The sequence below is a fragment of the Crinia signifera genome, chromosome 6 (assembly GCF_055691185.1).
Source record: "Crinia signifera chromosome 6, ASM5569118v1, whole genome shotgun sequence".
NCBI classification, from domain to species: domain Eukaryota; kingdom Metazoa; phylum Chordata; class Amphibia; order Anura; family Myobatrachidae; genus Crinia; species Crinia signifera.
The window spans coordinates 103,653,876-103,677,559 of record NC_139222.1 but is presented as its reverse complement, the minus strand read 5'-3'; the positions used below and the strand labels follow the sequence as shown (position 1 = coordinate 103,677,559).

The following is a 23,684-nucleotide window of genomic DNA, read 5'->3' as shown; positions in this document are numbered from 1 at the left end:
CACCCCCCCCCCCCCCCCCCGTGAAGCCGGTACCTCCTCACGTTGCAGTTGATCGGCAGCCGCAGTACTGTACCACGGCTGGCTTCACGTATGAAAAAAATAAGGAACTTTCTGAAAATGGCTGCCCCATAGGAAAACCCATTTAAAAAAACTGTCTTTTGTATGGGGGCAGCCATTTTCCGAAAGTCACTTTTCTTATAAGAAAAGTGACTTTCGGAAAATGGCTGCCCCCATACGAAAGACAGTTTTTTTAAATGGGGTTTCCTATGGGGCAGCCATTTTCAGAAAGTTCCTTATTTTTTTCATACGCGAAGCCAGCCGTGGTACAGTACTGCGGCTGCCGATCAACTGCAACGTGAGGAGGTACTGACTTCACGGGGGGGGGGGGGTGTGTGTTCTTAAACACAATGCGGGGAGGGCTTAACGGGGTTGGGGGTGCGGAGGGGTTAACGGTATTGTATGTGTTAACCCGCGCCTGGGGGGGGGGGGTATGCGGTCGCGGAAGACTGGCTTTGACCCTGTATTTGGAAGGTTTCCAAAAACGGGTCTGCCAGTGCAAAAAAAACGCACTTAAATGGTAATATACCGTTTAAGAGATGCGGTGTGAAAGGGGTTTTACCTGGCAGACCCGTTTTTGGAAATGTTTCCAAATACAGGGTCAAAGCCAGTTTTGCGGTCTGAAAGCAGCATAAGTACCATTCCCATTGCAGGTAAAACGTTTTAGCTCTTCAAAACGTTTTTACAGCACAAATGAGTGCCTGTGACTTTAATGGGCTTTTCAGGGTTGTGGGGAGTGTCACAACACAGGCAACAATCAATCGCTTGAATTGTAGCCTGTTTACATTAAGAATACCGTTTAAGATGCATTCCCATTGCCTCTTAAACGGTAGATTACCGTTTAAAACACTGCTTTGAAAACGGGTTGAAATACCGTTTAACTTTAAACAGTATTTCAACTCTGGCGCTTTCCCACTGCAGCCTTAAACGGTATTTTGCCCTCAAAAATCGGCAATATACCGTTTTAAGGCTGCAGTGGGAAAGAGGCATCAGATAAGCAAATGGTGAGATGTTACAGACCATGTCCAAGTCACTAGTCAATTTTAAGTCACTATCTAATTTTTAAAAGACATTTGTACATTTACCTAGACAATGCAGTATACTAATCACAGTGATGCTAGTTCAAATATGACTGTTGCATGAATGATATTTTACCTAGACAATGCAGTATACTAATCACAGCGATGCTAGTTCAAATATGACTGTTGCATGAATGATATTTTACCTAGAAAATGCAGTATACTAATCACAGTGATGCTAGTTCAAATATGACTGTTGCATGAATGATATTTTACCTAGACAATGCAGTATACTAATCACAGCGATGCTAGTTCAAATATGACTGTTGCATGAATGATATTTTACCTAGAAAATGCAGTATACTAATCACAGTGATGCTAGTTCAAATATGACTGTTGCATGAATTTGAAGATAAACACAATAGTTTTCTCCAGAAGATTTTTACATTCCTCCTAAAATTGACCTTAAGCCAATTAACAATTAGGAATAGAATCTCCCCACTGCTGATAACCATAGATCCCATATAGTGACCACCATAGATACAGCACACTTTGATGCGCCCCATCTTCCCTCGTTGCCTGCTGTTCTGTCTCTCAAGGACACATATGAGCAGGTATTTGTGTACAAATAGTGGTTTCTGGGGGAATGGGAAATCTGCTCACTCTTACAGCATACATACAGCGTGTTACTGTATCTGTAAAGGTGCCCATACACTGCTGCAACGTCTCAAAGCAGTGTTCGGACACCCGATACCCTGAAAGCCGCCAGGATCTTCCCGGCGGCAGGGACGCATGCGATCCGTTGTGATGGGTCGCATGCGTCCCTGCTTCCCTCCCACCTGGCCGCCTGGAGGGAGGTCCCAGAACGGGTGGTCCCAGAACACCTGGTCAAGTCCGGTGCGCACGGGACCGCGCATCGGACCCGACTGCATTTCAGGAAGATGCGATTTGGTCCGATTTAACGGGCCGATTGGTTGCAATCAGCCAAAATCAAGCCAATTTGCCTCAGTGTATGGGCACCTTTAGGAACGCACGTGGCTGTGGGCTTAGAGAACAAGAGCCTAGTTTCCAAAATACTTACAATACAAAGATGCTGGGTCGCTTGTGACCAGCAGTTACAATAGCTCTGTCTATTTCTCTTCAAGTATTAATGGTGATTTCTTAAAATGCAGAATACTTGGAGATGCAGAGCCTTACTGTCTATTCCAAATGTGTCTCATCTGTCTGTCTGTAGGGGTGGCCATCGACCATAGATGATTCGAAATCATTTATGGTTTATAGGACTGATGTAGAATAGTTTTGCCATCGATGGGGGGAGAACCAGATGGATTAGTTTGTCATTTTTCCCCCATAGCTTCGCCCCCGACATCTGTAAACCTTCGCCCCCGACAGGCCAATCAGACAAAGAAAATGGATGACTACTGATAGGTAAAAACATAGATGGGTACTTGTGACTTATCTGGGCGCCCGATGTTGAAATTGTATGCCAGTACCCTAAACATGCGATTTGATGCGATTTGACGTGATTTCCCTTGAAATTCCCTTGAAGAGAAAATTGCGTTACATTGTATGCTATTGTATTGCATGCGATGCGATTTGATGCGATTTGATGCGATTTTAATATGTACAGGCACCCAGATGCCTGTTTCATATGTGAAATGGCCCCCCAGACCCCATTTTTAATTGTATACCCACCCTGATGGCTAAATGGCCCCCATTGTTAAAGCCACCCAACTATCAACGCCAACCCGAAGCGTGGCGAGCGCAGCGAGCCCGCGAGGGGCGGCGGTACGTGTCCTCCGACCTTTTCATACCCCCACTATCCACGTCGGCGTGGAATTGATTTTATATAGTGTGGCGAGCGCAGCAAGCCACCGAGCCCGAAGCGTGACGAGCGCAGCGAGGGGACGTGGATACCTTCACAGCTATACGCGTCCCCTCGCGGGCTTCACAGGTATCCGCGTCCCCTCGCGGGGCTCGCTGCGCTCGCCACACTATATAAAATCAACTCCACGCCGACGTAGATAGTGGGGGTATGAAAAGGTCGGAGGACGCGTACCGCCGCCCCTCGCGGGCTCGCTGCGCTCGTCATGCTTCGGGTTGGCGTTGATAGTGGGGTGGCGTTAACAATGGGGGGCATTTAGCCATCAGGGTGGGTATACAATTAAAAATGGGGTCTGGGGGGCCATTTCACATATGAAACAGGCATCTGGGTGCCTTCACATATTAAAATCGCGTCAAATCGCATCGCATGCAATCTGATTGTATGCGATGCGATTTGACGCGATTTTTAGGTGCGATGAAGAAAATCGGGCGCCCAGATAAGTCACAAGTACCCATAGATGGTCATCCATTGCATAGTATGACACTATCGATGGTCAGTTGCACTATTGCCATCGATGGCAACCATCTATAGCAAAGGTAATGATGGCCATCCCTATCTGTATGTCCCTCCCCTTCAAAATGTAAGCTTTCAGGAGCAGGGCCCTCTTCCCTCATGGACTTTCCCCATTCTTACTTAAATCATCTTCTGCCACACTGATACTTATTTTAGTGTCATCTGCTGATGCAGCTATGTGTATGTACCCTGTACTCATCCTCTATTGTATTCAACTGTAAGTCCCTGTTTTGTTTATTTGTGTATGTACTTGGGCGCTGTGGATCCTTTGTGGTGGCATATAAATAAAGGATAATAAATGTGCTTACTTGACCATCTTGCAAATTCTTCGATCAATGCAGATTTAGTGTGCGCCATCTCCTGGTAGACTGTGTCTGTCTTACTTTAATCGTACATGGCGTGGAGAGAGAAAATATCACTTCAGAGGCTTATGTAGACTGTGGTAGCTTTATTTGTTGTCCATAGCATCCAGACTCTGCCTGTCATTAGTCAAAATGTGCTTCTAAACCTGCCATCTACACCCTTTGGATCTCATTTAAATATTATTGTCCGTCCCCACAGCACCTGCATGGGGCTTGCAGAGAACCTGGGACGGTACCCTGAAGGCTATAGAACTGCCATTGCATCCAAGGGAGTCTCAGGGCAGACACAGTAGCATAACAATGTAGCCTAACAGTAGAATAACAATGGCACCGCAGCCCAAGCAGTCACATGGTCTCTGCAGATTCCAATGGGTCTGGCCGTCCGTATGGAATGTGATGAAAATATCCCTTCAAAAATGGCCAATGCCTTGGAGGAGACATATGCTAGAGGTCCTAGTGGACAGATGAGTAGATGCTAGACATGCTACTGGATAGCGTATATCGCTAGCCAGCATTTACAGATTCTAGCTAAGTAAATATATATGTATATATATATATTTATTTATTTACCCTGGAATATATATATTTTGCCCCTTGCAATGAGCATGTGAACCCCTAGCAATGAGCATGTAATCCACTGGTAACAAGCAAAAAACACTGGCAATGAAAAAGAAACACCCTGGAAATGAGCATGGAACCTCTGGCAATGAGCATTTAAGTAAAAAAATTATAATAAATGTATTTGGAGGGCGCAACATTTCTAGTTATGCTACTGGCCAAACACCCTGCAGACTGTGGTGCCGTGTTTCAGGCAGTGCTCAACTTCCTAGAGCTAGTGGCCACAGCCTGCTGATGTCAGGATTTAGGAGGTGGGTCCAGTACAGAGACGACAATAATACCCTTAAGTTATGTGACCAAAGAAAAGTCTGTAATGCATTGCAAAATATGCTTCCCCTAATATGAATAACTAATTTAGCTTTAGTTCTTCCAAGCAAATACAGTAAATGTTGCTTAATACATTTTGAAAGCCTTACATTACGTAGGTATTTTCTTAAAAAATAAATGGTACTTATGTAGTATCTGGGCGCCCGATTTTGTGATTGTATGCCTTACCTTAAGGCATACAATCAGATGTGATTCGACGCGATTTTCGGCAAAATCGCATCGAATCGCATGCGATGCGATTCTGCATAGGATTCAATGTTAACAAGGTCCTGTTCATTTCCCCACTATCCAATTGGCATAGAGTTGATTTTATATAGCGTGTCGAGCCCGAAGCGTGGCGAAGCGTGGCGAGCGGACGCGGAAAACATTTTAAGTAATCCGCGGCCCCTCGCGGGGCTTGCTGCGCTCACCACGCTTCGGGCTCGGTGGCTCACTGCGCTCACCACGCTATATAAAATCAACTCTATGCCCACTTGGATAGTGGGGAAATGAACAGGACCTTGTTAACATTGAATCCTATGGAAAATCGCATCGAATCACATCGCATGCGATATTGCATGCGATTTCGATGCGATTCTATGCGATTTTCCGACCCGATCTTAAAATCGGGCGCCCAGATACTACATAAGTACCAAATAAATAAATGACATTTTAAATGTTATGCACTAACTTAAGGGCAGGCATGCACCATCCCCATCTAATGGCATTAACTGGTACATTTACTACAGTTGCTAAAAATGAGGAGGTTGCTCATAGCATCCAATCAGATTTTGTCTGTCATTCTCTAGGATGCAACTGAGAATGATAGAAAATGATACAGAGAATCTGATTTATTGCTATGGGCAACATCCCCTCTTTTAATTTTAGCTTTAGTACATTTACTGTAACCCCACAGTGTCTGGTTGCTGTGGGTAACTGCCCTGTATGACGTTTCAGCAAATTGTCTATGGATGTCATGTCAATAAACCTTTGAAGAGAAGATAAATATGGCAGGTTTTAAATATGTCAAGATTTTCAAATATGCATTTCCAAATGCTTGATTTTGGGAGGAGTGTGGCCAGGACATCAAGGGGGCATACTTTTTGCATAACAACTGCAGGCATTTCTATAATGCATGCAGTGTGTATGGGTCCCTGGGACCAGAGTGACCCATACCGCACAACCTGCCCCATAATTAATTCCTATCCTCTCTGGAGTCCCAAGTCAGTGCTGATGATGCAGAGAAATTACTTGGAAAATGGCATAGGACCAATTTCCCTGTGTCGCGGGTGCAATGTTTGCAGAGACCGTGCATGACGCTGCACAGAGGAGGAGGCTCACAGAGAGGAGGAGGCCCACAGAGAGGAGTGTGCACAAAGCTTCACCCTCCTTTCTTAAGCCTCACCTTGTTAGAAGTTATAATCTGCCTCATTAAAAGTGCAGTGTATGTAATACTTCAAACATATTTAGGGCCAATGATCACTGTAAAAATGTAGAAATGTCAGTAGAGCCTGTCTGCTCAAGCTGGATGTTTTATTCAAAATGTGGCCACCATTCCACAATGTAAAGGGGCCTACACATGGGGCGACACTGCTGAGCGATCTGAGCAATGTAGATCACTCAGATTGCTCAGGACACAGCGCTGCACAGCCGTGAGTCAGTGCTGTGTGCTGAGCGATCTGTCAGGGTCAGTGGGTCAGGGTCACTGGCTCTGACCGGCAATCTCACTAGATTTATCCAGCATGCAGAATTGAATCGCCGTGCGATAGTGATATGTGGGGCCACTCATCGCTATCGCTATGGCCCCTACACATGGAGCGATCTAGGGGCATTTTCTGAGCAATCTAGTCAGATCGCTTAGAAAATTCCATGAAATTGCTCTGTGTGTAGGCCCCATAAGTCCCCCATTCTGTGGACCATCGGAGCCGGTTGAGAGTCTGGGGGAGAAGACCCTTCCTCTGGCACAGAACATATACAATTTATAAACATTGGTCTCCTTATATACTATATAGTGTATGTAATATGTAACACAGTACTAATACTTTATCAGTAGTATAGATGGTTTTAGGGTAGAAAGTCTAAAAATTGACTTTCTATATAAATCATATTGATCTCATATAAAAAATATAAAAATAAGAGATAAGGTTACACAAACCATAATAAGTATACTTACATAGATATTGTAACCATCAGAAGATAGAACTTAAGCTTTCTAAGCACATATTCACCCACCTCATGGAAAGAAACCTGTCACTTCCTGCTGGTAGCTGCTCTCTGGTCTGTTGCACTGGTCTGTGCTCTGGTCTGTGCCTGTCCACACATGCATACATACCAGACTTGGTTGGAGTAGTTGCTGTCACTGATCTTATACACAGATCAATTCTGCATGCAGTAGTAAATTGTATAGTACTGCTATCACAATCATGATTGAACTGGCGGCCGGTATGCTTCATGTATGTGGAAGAGTGTCCAGGCAACTGGAAATCTCCTGCGTTAACTTGTTCTATTTGTAAATCACAGTGAGAAAATACTGTATTAATACTTAAAAAATAAATATAGATTTTCTTACATCTTCTTAATTTTATTTTTGCTTTCATTCAAGAAAGTTCAACTTGTGTGCGGATAATTCACATTAAGAAACTTCATTGACATTTGAGTTGTCTCATGTTTCTACTGATATTATGTCACCACTACTTTGGGGGCAGAAAAGAAAGTGATTAAACATCCAAGCCTACAATAGTAACACAGATTTCTGCTTTGCATGATCCCCAATGACACTGTTAACAATGATTCACTCTTCAACATTGAGTGTATCCATGGAGATTTATTAAGTACATATTTCTAGTACAAATCGCACAGAAGTTCCACTAGATATTGGCATGACAACCTGACCTCCTTCTCCAAAACGGTTTTGTATATACAAAAGGAATGTTGTATATAGTGGGTCAGAAGTATTAAGTCTGGTGGAGAGATAAAGTGTAGATAAAGTAGAAGGTGATTACGCATTAGCCAATCAGCTATGTTTGAAAAATGATAGTTGGGAGTTAATTGGCTGGTCCGTGATCACCTTTATTATAACTTTATCTCTGCACCAGGCCTAATACATCTGCCCCAGTGTGGGAAAATTGAGCACATTGTAGTAAGGTGTCAGTTAATGTATTGGACGCACATCTATAGCAGTCTGGGAAGAACAATAAAATCCCATAACAAGCAGTGCAATGTAAAGACCTCTGTCATGCAGTGTGTATGTCTTGTGTGGAGGTTTTGTGTTTCTGGCTGTGACCGTAGTGAACCAATGGTGGACATGGAGAACTGGAAGCTTGGAGGTCTCAGGCAGCTCTTGCGCATAAGCAAGAAGTAAGAAGGCCGAGGCAAGACCTCTAGTTGATGCTGTTAATAATGATAATATCACAGGTGGGTTCTGGGGAGTTGACAGAGGCAGAGACAGAGGTGCAGAGTCTAAACCAACCAGTGGTCATCTCCAGGGACCCCTGCAAAGGAAACTGGCTGTTACTGGGCCAAAAGGGCAGGTCCTGACCCTGTGTTTGGGTTTCCCAGTACAGGTGACTGTGAACCAGAGGTAAGAGGCTGAGACCAAAGTTACAAATAGCAGGCTGAAGTCTAGCATGCATAGCATCAGATTGGAACTGATAGTTAGGCTCTCGGACTAGAGCAAATGATTCGGTCTTTTGAGCAGGAACCTATGGAGAGAGTATCAGGCTGGAACCGATGGTGCTGGGTTATCAGCTGGATCCAACAGAACAGGGTGCCGGACTGTATAAAATGAAGCAGGTTATCAGACCAGACCACTTCTGTGAGAATTCGCAGTGGACTGAAAGGAGAAAGCCACCACCAGACAGAGGGCAGTATTCAATGTAAAAAATTGCGGTGTGCAGCGAATCCTGTTTAGGATTCGCTGCACACTCGCTGTGTTCCGGAGGGCTGGCTGCCACTCGCTCTCCCAGTATTCAACGTCGCAGGGGCTCGTTGCCCCTCATGGTGAATCTTAACCCCTGCAGCGGACGAGCGTCCACGGCAGGGAGCCATGGGACGGTGGCAGGCAGGGAGATTGAAGTCTCCCTGCCTGCCCCAGAACGTATGTGGAGGGGAGGAGGGCTCCCCGGGAACCAGGCAGCACAAGCTGCCCCCCCCCCAGAGCCAGCAGGGGACCGGGTATATTCACTGCTCCCGATTGTGCATATGTAATGATCGGGTGCAGTGAATATCTAATGAGCGGCTCTCGGCTCCGGCCCCCTGCTGGCTGTTATGTGTAAAAATAAATGTAAAAAATATATATATATTTTTTATTAAATATATATTCATGTGCTATAAGCACATGAATAAAAATAGCATGCCCTTTCACAGAATAAAATTCCTGATTTTTTGACACCAAAGTTAAAACAAAAAAACTTTTATTTTAAAAGTTCACATTCCACTTCTCCATAAAAAGATGGAGAATTGCTACACTGAGAGACACGGCGAAAATCACTTAGAAAGACGGCGAAAAGTGCACGTTGAATAGGGTTGTTCGCTTTTTGAAACCAAAATTCTCTGTCCAACGTGAAAAAAGCAGAAACACTGCGAATTTTCCTCATTGAATACTGCCCAGAAATAGAAAACATCCCTTGCAAAATTGCTACTGAATTGCAAATGGATTGCTAATTGCCGTCCACTCACAAATCCATACGCAATTCCTGTTTCTGCCTTCTGTGTAATTGTAAGTAGCTCAGACTTCCATTAATCAGGGTGGAAGTGGTCATTGCTGATGTCACAAACCCTCCTCAAAATTGCTGGGTCATAGCGACTGCGCCTGCAATGCTGCCCCCTTCTTTAAGCTGGCTCTGCCAAGCAGCAACACTGTGCAGGGAGACTGGGTATAAGCTAGGGGCTGCCCAGGAGCTTCAGGAGCCCTGAGTAAGCCCCAGTGTAAGTAGAATAGGGGCATGGCACATGGTCATTCCTTCCACAACATCACACAACAGGGGGTGTAGCTTTGTGGTCAGTGGCTGCACCTTCAGCTTGCACATTTAGTCCACACTGGTGCACTGGGTGTCACCATCCACAGTGATTCCTCTGACCCAGGTAATAGTTAATATTGTACGTGTGGGAGACTTATTTTGCAGAATGGGCATCAGCTGTAATGACTACAAGTATTGATTCTGGTACGCACTGCCAATGGTGGATGCAGTGGAGTGATTTTTCTTTTTTGCACATGTATCCAGGGCTGCCTTCAGAAATGTCAGGGCCCAGGACAGATAAAATAGACAGAGATCCCCTGTGGTGGCTCATGATTGGCTGCTTGTCCGCAAGCTCCAATTGATTTCCATCTGGCGCAAATTTAAAAATGCTACCAGCATTTTCTCTATGGCCACCTGCCCATGCGCCAGCTGAAATGAGCTTGCGGCCTGTATTCAATCCAGGGATTGGCCCCATCACTGCTTAGGCCTAGGTGGACATGGGTTAGGTCGACAGATTCATAAGGTCAACAGGGTCATTAGGTCGACATGGGTCCTTAGGTGGTATTTCATGCCCTACCATCCACTAGGGTGTGGTGGAAGAAGAAAATAGTGAACTAAGCATAGCGAGGCACCGAACATGAAGCATGGCGAGCACAGTGAGCCATGCAAGGGGATGCAGTGCACTTTAACCTGTGTCCGTGTTGACTGTCAACATTCGGGTCAAAAATAGTGAAAAACCCACTGTCGACCTAACCCATGTCGACCTAATGACCCTGTCGACATTATGACCCTGTCGACCTAGACTCATGTCGACCTAAATGCATGTCGACCTAATGACTGTCTAACAACTTGCTATTGACCAACTGATCCACACCCGGCTGCACACGGGTCTCCTGATCCTCTTCTAAAATGCCCCTAACTGGGTGGGCCTGAGGTGGCACACTAGTACATTATATTTAACACTTCTCACTTAGGCCCTTATTCAGATCTGATTGCAGTACAAATTTGTTTGGAAATTGGGCAAAACCATGTGCACTGCAGGTGGTGCAGATGTAACATGTGCAGAAATTTGGGTGGGGTGTGTTGAAACTAAAATCTAAATTGTAGTGTAAAAATAATGCAGCCAGTATTTACCCTGCACAGAAACAAAATAACTCACACAAATCGAACTCTCTCTTTACATGTTACATCTGCCCCACCTGCAGTGCACATGGTTTTGCCCATTTTCCAAACAAATTTGTACTGCGATCAGATGCAGTGGCGTAACTATGGTGTGGCAGCCCCAGCTGTTGCTTGGGGGAGCCAGCGGTCTCGGGGCGCACTGAAAAAAAAAACGCTGTCCTGTATGAATACACAGTTTGCTGTCACACTGTCAGTAGTAGTGGGCGGCGGTGGTCGTGTACTGTAGCTGTGGACCGTAGGTGACAGCCGCCCCCCCCCCCCCCCCCCCCAGTTTCCTTGCCTCCTCTGCTCCTGGGGGCGGCCGGTGTCATTACCCGCACACACTTCCGCTAGTATCCCCTGGTGACGGAAGGCTACATGTAATCTGTTATGCCGCATGGGTGCATGTAACTCCTGGGGAGCTTCAGCACTCTACATGGCGGCGCACAGTGGCCTAGGTAACCAGTCTGCACCATTGTCATACGGTTTACTGAAGAAGGGACAGTAGGGACTGGAGGAGGGGGCGCCACAAATTTCTTTGGCAGGGGGGAGCTAAATTTATAGTTACACCACTGATCAGATGTATTACTTTTGTACATAGTTCTGGCTTCTTAACACTAACACCTATTAACACTATAGTTGTTTCACTGGTGTGCTGCTCTGGGCTTTCTGGCTTATGCTGATTATTTGGGGTGCCATACCCTGCACCTAGATATAGCAATAGCAAGATCTCTGAATCCTACTTCCATGTAGTTTTAACTTAAGTCTGGTTACTGATACCATGTGCTAGGGGGAAAAACCTATTTGTTCCCTTTCACGCACTTGATTGAGCAGCCAGTATTTCAAAAGTGATGTCTTCAAAATATTTAAGTACAACTGAATAACTCATGATGTCATGCGCTCAGGGGTAAGGGTCAAACAGGCCTCCCTCGCACCTTGTTGCGCCATTGGTGAAATCTGACGTTATGATTCCTATGTCAAAGTATTAAATAATGTAGCTCTTTATGGCTCCCATTCACAGGTCCATGCGAGAATGGATTATGCTGAAAATAGAAATTGTCCTTTGTGGGCAAAAAAATAATAATATGTAAATGGTCTCATGAGTGTAAGAAAACAATGCTCAGTAATATCCTTATGTAAGTTACATGCGCATCTAGGTGTAATTATATTATTGTTGCACGGAGCTGGAACATAATGGACTCTGATCACATTGAGCACAAATGGAGTTTTCATAGGAAATGCCGGCTCACTGCCATCTTCAACCAGGAGTTTAAAATAACCCTATTTTATTTATCTGTTACCGCCCTGTCATGCTTCTTTTAAATCTCTTACATGTGTATGAACCTTAAAATAGCAGTGCCCAATAAATGCCATGCACACGCAGGTACTGTGGCATCATTCCTGGTGCTTTGAACAAATCAATTTGAACCGATTTTAAAAGTTTACTCCGTTTCTTTATAATACGTAATAATAAGTACAATTTCTACTTCTAAATATTGCACATGTGGTCATTAAATGTATGATATACGTAGGTGATATGCATGGGATAAGGACTCTACAAGTATGCCCACAGGGTAATTTTAGCCCCCTGCTCTCGTATCTCGGTTTCCTGTAGAATTCTAACAATTATGCTGATGTGTAATAACATCATCTCGGTATTATTAGAAGCTCAAGTATGTGTAGTGCTGATATGAAGTGCTACCACTGACGTGGGCTCACAACTAGGTCATCATTCATCAAGGACTACTACTCTCTCTAATGCTTAAAATATACAGATACTGTATTATTAACCTGCAATTCTGTCAATGCTGTGCTTATTGTTCTAGGAATGTTAGCAAGTTGTTCTCATGAGAGATTACTGATCTCTGTGTGACTTTTCACTTTACTCGCACAGTTTAGACTGAGCTCCATTATGTATCACTGTTCCACATTATTGGGGATGCGGTCATTTGGTCTACAGCATAATGGTCGACAGTCATTAGGTCGATACCATTTGGTCGACATGAGAAAGGTCGACATGAGTCTATGTCGACATGTTAAAAGGTCTACATGGTTCTAGGTCGACAGGTCATTAGTTCGACAGGTCATTAGTTCGACAGTCAAAAGGTCGACATGGGGCACTGTTTTTTGAGCTGACATGTGCCGACAGGCGGTATTTCATGCCCTACCATCCAGTAGGGCATGGCGGGAGAATAAAATAGTGTGCCCGACACATTGCGAGCGATGCAAGGGGATGCCGTGCACTTTAAACTGTGTCCATGTCCATGTAACTGTGTTGACATCCAGGTAAAAAAACAGTGAAAAACCCAATGTTGACCTTTTGACTGTCGACCTAGACATTGTCAAACTAATGACCTGTCGAACTAATGACCTTTCGGCCTAGACCCATGTCTACCTTTTCCCATGTTGACCTAATGACCAATTATTGTACGGTGTGTTAATAAAAATGGGACACTCCATCTGTGGTGAATGGCCTGCCCTACTAAGGATTACTATAAGCTTATCATATATTTTAAACGCATTTTATTTACATACAGCATAGAGTACTACCTTTACTGATTCTCTGCACTTAGCTGGGGAAATATGATATACCTCTACCCAGCTCATTCAACATTTACACTTTTATACTAATGCAACTTTACTGATCACTTTTTTCTCAACCGCAATCAGGAGCAGATGTGGTTGGAGGGTGCATTGCTCCGGCTTCCTGGAAATATTTGGCACAGATATGGTAATGCCGCATGAGGCATCTGTTATAAGTAAATGCCTCCTGCATGCATTTGTGATCCAGTGCAGCATCATAGGACCCAACATTAGTGCATTTTTCACACCATTGGCTGGCTGAATACCCAAGAGATCCTTCTATTGGAGATCCTGGTTCCCCTAACAACACCTCAGTTTTGGGAAACGGCTGTCGTTGCCACCTTCTGCTAACCCCAAACAGCAATCATTTAATGTCAGCAGTTGTAGTGAGTCTGATGATGCAGGAATGCTGGGGGGAGGTATGTTTCTTGTGCAGCCACTGACAATCCCATGTGCAGCTTGTGCGCCACACAGGTGGAGCTGTACATACTATTTTGCTATTTTGTTTTTTAAATACCTTGGTGAGCCAATGCAATTCTAGCTCTATGACCCAGTAAAAGTTTTAGAAAGTACCCAGTAAAACAAGGGTAATGTTGGAGCAGTCTTTGACGAGATTTGGCCATTTGTCCTGCTATACAACGTCTTGACCTATCTGAAGACTAGAGAGATGTCTGGAACACCTCTCTATGACCATACCCCCCTCCCTTCTGTCTTCTTTGTCTTACTTGCTGTCCTGTACTTTATCATCTTTTTGTTTAAATGTATAACTGTTATTATATTTTTATGTTAGGAGGATGTAGATGATGTCGTCCTTACGATTATGTCTACACAAGATATGTAAGGGATGTCATCTTTATGCTTTGTGGAAATGTTATATTTCTAATGTGTTTTCCTAGACTATTTGTGTTATGCCATTTCGGTTATTGACTGATGGAAAAAAAATTATTGTGAAAACTTTTGAAAATAAAGAATTCTAAAAAAAAAAAGTTTTAGAAAGGAGGATAATGTAGGCAATGTTCAAAGGTTAGGGGTTATATAAATTTGCTGTTGTTAACACTGTTTTTAGGAACAAGACCTATAATCAATAAATAATGTATTTATTTTCTTGTCTGACTACAGAACATCTTTGTTTTGACACAATGGGTTTGCTGGTTCTGATCATGCTGCTGAGTCTCTCTGCTCCACGAGCCTCCTGTGCAGACTGCGTATCCTGGTGCTTCTCCTGTGCGCTGCAGATCCGACTCGCCAACACTCCTTTCAATCCTCTGGTAGGTTTCCTATGAGTAGGGAGCTGCGTGTGGAAATGTCTTGCAGCCCAATGTCAAATGTATAGGAACTTGGAGAGAATTGGTTTAATTTCCTTTTTTTGTATACACATATGGCATTAATATTGCCATGCAGCTGGTACCGTGTACAATATGGATAAAACTGAGGGACAATTTCTTTTCGGTTTTGTTTCAAAATGTTGTGCTATTATTATACCTGTTATAATATATGCTATAAATTGCCAAATTGGATGTGGCCCACAGGTCAGTCCCTGTAAGAAAACCGAGGGCTGATTAAGCAAGAGGTGACATAAACCACCGAAGGAGTCTGAGCTGCCTGCACTCTAGGTAGTGAGTTGCTAGGGTGTGATGACAAGATCAGTGATAGCCAATTAGGGAGCAGGGGAGGAGTTCCTTGAGCAAGAAATAGTCAGGAAGTCAGGTGATCATCCTCTCTGGTCTGAATTTGCCCACCCTCCCTCCCTATTTTTCTATTTTCTTGGCAACGGTAAAGAACGGTCCTTGTTTAAATGAAAATTGTATGAAGCTAGTGGGGTGCGCTCTCCCGACATCGATATGTTGCTAGCCCATGACCCTTGGACAGGGGATGGTCTGCACCATCCGCACGGGTAGGTCGCGAGGGGAGAGTTGGACACCAATGATGTATATATGGTGTGTTGTGATCTTTTTCTATGACCGTTCTTTAGGGCCGCCACCCTTTATAGTCAAGTTATAGCTGTCAATTAATAAATTTGACATCATATTTTGAAACGCCAGAACTTGTGTCTGTCTCGTTATTTTTAGTGTTAAGTTAGGTTAAGGTTTTAAATAAGTTGTTAAAGTGTGGGCCATAAAGATTGCCGATGGTGAGTTTATAGATGTTGCCCTCTGTATCGAAAAGTCCATGCACTGCGGCCGCCACTGCGGCATCACCCCCCATGGAGTTAATCACACCTGCCCCCTCCTGTTGAACGCATTGCCGGGCACCCCCTCGTGGAGCGACCGGAGCAGGTGAGCGCCGGAGTTGTGGTTTATTGTAGTAATGAGCACAGAGTTGACAGTCAGTGAAGGGTTACTAATATAATGTTGTCATACTCTCCACCATTGTCAGGATCTTTAACTTTAGAGTTTGAGCCTCCATTAAGGTTTTGTATGCCACAATTTTGCTGACTAATTAACTTTTTTCTTTACTGACGTACACATGTGTCATTCTTGTGGCACCATCAATAAAGTATCTGTCGCCACTGATCGATTCCACTTCCATCGGACCACACGTCGGTGTGCACTAGAGCTAGCGGTCTGTCTGCTCTACTGACTGACTTGGTAAATGGGTTGTGAGTTTGCTTCCCTTTTATGCAGCTCTCGGACACAGGTCTTTCAGTGTTGCACACCGTGATTCCTGTTACCATTCCATCCATCAGTTTTTGGACGTTGTCATATTCCAGATGACCTAAGAGTTTGTCCCACAGCTCAATTGATTTGTCTTCATCAGAGGCTGTTATTGCTGAACATTCCTTTGTGTCCAGGATATACAGTTGGTTGCATCGGGTTGCTGAAGTAATTACACTCCCTCTTTTGTAATGCACCATACACCTGCCCTTTTCAAATTGGACTTTGTAACCCTTTTTCTCAAATACGCTGATGACGATGAGATTACTTTCCAAATTTGGCACGAACAACACATCTTGGATGTCTGTAACAACTGTTTGTCCTCCAATTCTTAGACGTACTGTGATTGACCCAGCTTGTAATGCAGTAAGGACCTTGTTCCTGATCTGTCGAACTGTAGAGGGTTCACACGGTGTCAAAGAATTGAACCAATGTTGATTACAGGTAAAATGCCTAGTGGCTCCCGAGTCCAGGTACCAGCAATCCTTCCTGTAGTTGTCTGCTACGTTCAGTGCTGACTCGTCTTAGCGCTTCTGCGCACCACTGGTATTTTTTTTCTTGCAATCTGAAGCTTTGGGGGAAATTTACTAAAGGAAATTTGTAAAACATAGGTGTATTTGTATCCAGAAATACACTTATTTTTGACATTTACTATCCCGAAAATATGGCAATTCGTATTTGTATTGACAGCACATCAATACGACTACGAATTGCCGTATTTTCGGGATAGTAAATGTAAAAAATAAGTGTATTTCTGGATACAAATACACCTATTTTTTTACAAATTTCCTTTAGTAAATTTCCCCCTTTATGTCCTATCTTGTGACATACAAACCACTTGAACTTGTGTTTCTTAGGTTTTGCGCCCTTTGTGACCAAGGAAGAACCCTCAGCTATGGTCTCGACAGAAATGCGCTCCTGGAACTGCAATAGCTTGGCTCTTACAATTTCAGTTGTTGTCTTGGTGTCGTTTGACTCTACGGCAACTACTAAGAAGTCAAATTCTGTCATCAGATTCTGCAGCATCACAGTCACTGCTTCTTCCTTGTCCAGCTGTGCTCCCACAAATACCAACTGCTGAGCTATCCATACAATTGTATTGATTTAGTCGTCCATGTCCTTGCACATACTCAACTTTGTTCAGTATAGCATGCGCCTCAAACTTTTTCTTCTCATCAGACCATTATCTTCATACGCACTTTGCAAAGCAGTCCACATGTCCTCGGAGGACTTTTTTCCACTACAGATGGTGCCGCCATCAGCCTGCACCTGCACATGAAATCTGGTGGTCGGGCTGGCTGGCAGACGGCGGACTGGCTGACTGGGATGCGCGATCGTCTCACTTGCTTGCACGTCCCTATCAGCACTCCAGGGAGACAGGCAGGGAGTGGGGGCAGAGCGGCAGGAGCGGTGAGACAGGCAGAGGGCTCCGACAGAACGGGGTGCGTGAGTGGCTCGTGCGCGCACGACCCCTTCTGTTGGAGGATGGTGGCTGGCGAGGGCAGTGTTTGGCGATAGAATCGCCAAGAGCAGATCGCAGTGGCGGCCGCCAAGTCGCTCCGGGGGGGGGGGAGATGGGGGGGTAGAGTTGCCGCTCACCTACATCCACGGGGACCTGCTCCTAACTGCCACCCTGCAGTGGCCGGCACCCTAGGCAAATGCCTAAGGCTGCCTAGTGGTTGCGCCGGCCCTGGCTGAATGCATAGGTAATTTAGCTATGTTTCCTAAGCAGCGTTGAACACAAGTTATGTATTTAAAACAGGTTTAAAATGCACTCAGGGCCTTATTCTAGTTCACTTTTTCTGACAAAATCCTTCTTAGATGGAAAAAAACATATGCACTGCAGGTGGGGCAGATGTTACTTGTGCAGATATATTTAGATTTGGGTGGGGTTTTACTTCAAAGTGAGATCTATATTGCAGTGTAAAAATAAATCAGCCAGTATTTACCCTCCACAGAAACAAAATAACTCATCCAAATCTAATTCTCTCTGCACATTTTACATCTGCCCCCCTGCAGTGCACATGGTTTTGTCCATCTAAGAAGGATTTTGTCAGAAAGAGTGAACTAGAATAAGGCCCTCAGAGACAAGCTAAAATGCACTTGGCTACCAATGTCGAATTAATGTAAGTAATGTAAATGTAAGGCGTATGCACCTCAGCATTTCTAGCAAATTATAGACAACGGTATCAGATGTGCCTGGGATATGGCAGTCGGTGTAGTTTCACAGTGATGGTACGTGCAGTACACATAACTCATAGATTTGATTTTCTAAAACTTAAGTGAGGTATTTGAGTTTGATTAGTGTTGTTCTAAAGCTGGCCATACATTAGAACAACCATCATCATCATACCGAAATACAACACGATGTGCACACAGGACCTTATCCTAATTGATTCGGATGTGCGTATGTGCGGATGCAGGGTGCGTGCACCCACGTCGAACACCCATGATGGGGGGCACCACGCAGCCCCATTACCATATGGAAACGCCCAGCGTTTTATGGGCGTTCCCATGAGAACACTGGGCGTTCTCATAGTAATGAGCCCGTGACGTGGGTACAGGGGGTGGGCAGCTGACGTCAGCCTGTCAGCTGCCCGCCCTGGCCTCGCACAGGGTGCCCGAAGTTTAGAGTCACCATATAGGTGTCTCTGAACTGCGAGCGCTGGAGAAATCATTTTATTATGTAAATCATCCATTCGCAGGCGTGCGGGGGGCTGGCCAGCATGGACTCACAAGGCACTGCGGGTGGCGGGCGGTGCCTGATGGACTCGCAAGGCTGCAAATTACGCAGCCTTGCGAGTCAATCAGAATAAGGTCCACAATGTGTACACAATCGTGCATTCAGGCCTGGAATTATTCTGATATATGGCCAGCTTAACTCAAATTTTGCTAGAAGAAAGCTAAAAGAATATCTAGAATAGGTTGACAGACATATGGACAGGAAAGTTGTCATTTATTACTGACCATAGTTTTATAATTAAAGCCTTGGAAAGTGTACTAAGGCTTGAAGAGTGAAAAAGTGGATAGAAATAAAGGGGCCAATTCTGGATCACAGTGATCCGAATCTGGCCCCTGCCCCGATGGTCAGGTTTGCGCATATGCATTTTTGCATATTTCTGTTCATGTTCGCAACTTACTGAGCCAACCTAAATGGGTCCAAAGTACCAACCAATCAGTTCCTATCATGTAACAGGTTTTGTTTTAATAATGACAGTAGGAAAGTTATTGTTTGGTGCTTTATCACTCTCCAAGGTCCTTAATGTCCCTAAATATGTTTCATTGGAACTTTTGTTGCAACAACACCCAACACTACCTTAGCACCACATTTTTATTTTAGGTTAGTGCCGCTACTGACCCATTATTGCAGTCATGGAAACCGTCAACAGTGACATCACACCTGCCTGCCCGGTTGTGACGTTTGACCCGGTATATCAAGTGGCTGATTGGTATGTGTGTATAGCTTACTAAATCAGTAGCCAGGTCAACCGGTGAGATGCTCGGGTGTATACCCAATCTAGTAGGAAGGCATTGGTAATAGAATCAATGATTGTTATCCATAACCAGATCACACGAATCAAAGTTTGAAGTATAGGTAAAAAAAAAAATGAATAGTTTTAAAAATACATAAGACTAAATGAGGTCTAATAAAATTTGAACATTACAGAAACATAATGGTACATAAAGTTTATCATCTGCCTGTCATGTACTAACCTGAGCTTGGTTCACAAGATGCCCCTGAGCATATAAAAAATAGCACTGAAGTTTAAAGCATGGCTACCTGTAAAACCTGCTGTATAAGGTCAAGTGTGGATGCTAATAATTGGCAGTTTCTTATATATTGACTAGAAAGTAATGCATGCGCTATCACCTGCTAGCAGGGCCAGTGCAAGGCTTCTCAACACTCTAGGCAAAAGTTCAACCTATTGCCCCCCCCCCCATACTGCCACTGATACCCACTTTCCAACCCCTTAAGGCATACTTTCCTAACATTCTTGAATGGCGGTGAGGCTCCCAAAAATTGGGCGGTCCTCCTAGCCCCCCAGGAAGGTGGGCATGTCCCCTGCAGGTCCCCCTTTGCCACCCACAACAGAGTACAAGAAGGTGGGGGCAGCAAAGTATGGAAGTGAAGTCTTAGAGGTTCCACAAGCAGACTTGGTGGCCCCCCCCCCTGATCCCGGCGCCCTAGGCAGCGGCCTAAAGCTGCCTAATGGTAGAGCCGGCCCTGCCTGCGAGGGATGGACTAGATGTATCAATCTATATTGTTTCCTTTTTTTAGAATCAAATTTTAGAGTGTTGCCTAAAGTTAATTAAGGATGAATGTACAGTATGGCCCTTATTCAGATCTGATCACAGTACAGATTTGTTCGGAAAAAGGGCAAAACCATGTGCACTGCAGGTGGGGCAGATGTAACATATATAGAGAGAGTTAGATTTGGGTGAGTTAGTTTGTTTCTGTGCTGGGTGGCAGATGTAACATATATATATAGAGTTAGATTTGGGTGAGTTAGTTTGTTTCTGTGCTGGTTAATACTGGCTGCATTATTTTTACACTGCAATTTAGATTTCAGTTTCAACACACCCCACCCAAATGTAACTCTCTCTGCACATGTTACATCTGCCCCAACTGCAGTGCACATGGTTTTGCCCATTTTGAGAACAAATTTGTACTGCGATCAGATCTAAATAAGGGCCTATGTACTGATTCTGGGTTATTCTTACAAGACAGATTGTTCTGTTTTTGAACCTGGAATTGGCATTGTTGTCCATGAGAAGTGTTTGCATTGCTCTCTTTCTTTGACATATGCACATCTCAGGTCTCCTTGGTCCAAAAGATGATGATTATGTTTATAAATTGGTGTCGATGACATTTTCACTGACTGCAATATTTATTTGTGCAGGTTTGCTCTTTGCAGTGTGAAGGATCATTATCATCTTTGACAGAATGGGAACGATGTGAGAAGATCCTGTCTCCTTTAGGATCAGTTTTAGAATTCTCCAAAAGGGATCAGGAAAGAGTGCCCATGTCCTCAGATCTGTTGGATATGCCAATGAAACGTTATGGAGGATTTATTAAAAAATTGGATAAGAATAAATTCTTATTTAACTCACCTAAGCGTGAGAATAATATCTACAAGGGAGAAACCAGTAAGACATATGGTGGTGTCTTACAGAAGTTTGGAGAGAGAGACCTCCAGGACATACCCAACTCAGAGCAGGAATCTGAAGTCAATGATGAGTCCGAGGAACAAGACAAGGCATGGAATGCAAGAGATGAGAGAAAACGCTATGGAGGGTTCTTGCGCAAATATCCCAAAAGGAGTCTGGATAATGTACAGGGAATGGAGTTAGATAGGAGGATGGTGCTGAGCCGAGAGATGGAACCAGGAGAGGGGGTGGAGGAAATGGAGACAGAACAGGGGGTGGAGACAGAGCATGGGGTGGCTGATCTTCAAAAACGTTATGGGGGATTTATGCGTAGGATCCGTCCCAAACTAAAGTGGGACAATCAGAAACGATATGGGGGATTCCTCAGGCGTCAGTTTAAGGTCAGTGCAAGGTCAGAAGAGGAGCCTAGTAGCTTTTCCGGCGAGTTGTCTGACCTTTAAGAAACATTAGTGTCAGCGAAAGGTGGCAAGGAGGTGGTGGAATGATGAGAAGCAACTCAAAAACCTAAACACTACTCTTCATTCATTCTGTTTAGTCTTTGATCCAACCATCCCATAGACCAAAAACTTAATTGATGGGAAAAATTGCATCTCACAGCCTGAATATGTTGCTCTATCCTATTGTAGATTGTGATGAAGCTAGACCCCATAACAAAGAGAAAAAACAAACAAAAAAACCACAGCACCATCTACAGACGTATTAGTCTAGCTATCGCACTTTATTACGGAATATCAGTCAAATGCAGGATTTCCAATAACCTTGTATGTAGATATCTTAGTACAGTGCACAAAAGCACTTAGCACCTTGCAGCACAAATGGTACACAATAAAAGAGCTAATGCAGGATGAGTGATAGGCCAGAGGGTGTACAGGTATATTCACCCATACCAGGCAAGATTTTTTATTTTTTTGTCACAGAGCACTCCAAGAAAAAGTTTTGGACACCAATCCTCTTCAATCCATTCAGGAGGTCATTCTAATTTGACCACTCCCGCACGCATTCGCACGACGGAGCGATGTTTAGCTTCTGCGCATGCACATTTATGCGCATGTGCAGCCGCTTGGTGTGAGCGGTCATGGCGAATTGCTTATTCGCACCCTCCCCTTTGCAACTAGCAGCACGGGCGGGTGCGGCAGCGAGGGGCTGTGCCCATGGGAATGCCCAGCATTCCCATAGTGTCCTACAATTTTCAGGAAAAAAAGTACCACAAAATAAGTTTTCCTTTCCTTCCTGTCCTATATAACAGGGCATAATAATATGGGTAAAGAGATTTACATGGAATATATTTGTCACCCCCACAAACTGTTGTTACAAAAGAAAATGGATGAATGAATAAATAAATAAATAAATAATAGTGCCATTGGCACAGCTGCAAGGGATAACAGAGGTACAGTAGCAATCCTGGAGATTAGAAAAAAAGGTTTTGTATTGTGTGATTTTACCACTGTTTGTTTCTATCTGGATTAGTAAATAGTTTGGTAAAATTATGATAGACCTCCCCTTTAAGACCTGGTGGCTCGACCCATTTGCTCTCCTTTCCACCATCTCCCATCTACCTAGCCTTCTCCCTTCATTTATATCCCCCTTTCCTCTCTGATGGATAAAAATGTACAGCTGTTTTTTGCTGTCATATTACCGCTATATAAATACAAGATGTCATCTTACTTTCTCCCTCTCCTTCGTACAGTTATTGAATCAATGCTGTTACTACTACTGTTTTTGTACCAAACAAGCAATCTCTACAGTCTGCAAAGAAATCCTTATACACATTGTACACCACAATCCTACTGCTTGTTGTTATATATATGTGACGAAATAAATTAATTTATGCTCTTAATAACCCTATTTTGTGTCAGATTCATTGTCAGTGGCTACCAGGCACTTGATCAAGGTGATATAATGATCTGTGGTTTCTGTTTACAACAGGTACATTTTTATTAGAAGCTTTGAAAATGCAGCCAAAAATAGCTATGAGACAACAGAGAGAACATTACAAGCATATAGAAAAAAAATAATAAACAGAAGCATAAACATAATATCAGTATGGTGAAAAGAAAAAATAAGGAGGGGGGGGGGTATAAACAATTTAGAAACACAAGATCATCATGATGCATCATGCTTGCCCACCTGACCCTCTCCATGAGGGAGAAAATGCTCTGTTCCTGGACTTCCCTGGTAATGTAGGATTGCCAGCACCTGTGAAGAGCTAGGTAAAGGTGTTTCACCACAGGTGATGGCAATCATACATTACCAGGGAAGTCCAGGAGCAGAGCATGTTCTCCCTTAAGGAGAGGGTCAGGCAGGCAAGTACGTGATGCTTACAATGATAAATAAAGAGTCTGACAAAAAAAGCACATGATGGATGTGGTCTAACATAACCCTAATGCATATGCCATATA

General features: G+C 44.0%; 1 protein-coding gene across 2 annotated transcripts in view; it reads left to right on the top strand.

The window, feature by feature from the left end:
- Positions 1 to 23,130, top strand: part of PDYN (prodynorphin) — a 28,602-nt gene extending 5,472 nt beyond the window's left edge. For both annotated transcript variants that reach the window (XM_083146669.1, XM_083146668.1), the window contains exons 2-3: positions 14,582 to 14,730; positions 21,018 to 23,130. In XM_083146669.1, coding sequence (XP_083002795.1) covers positions 14,602 to 14,730; positions 21,018 to 21,725 — 837 coding nt within the window. In that variant the 5' untranslated portion in view covers positions 14,582 to 14,601 and the 3' untranslated portion in view covers positions 21,726 to 23,130. The remainder of the gene's footprint in view (positions 1 to 14,581; positions 14,731 to 21,017) is intronic.
- The last annotated feature ends 554 nt before the right edge of the window (positions 23,131 to 23,684 follow it).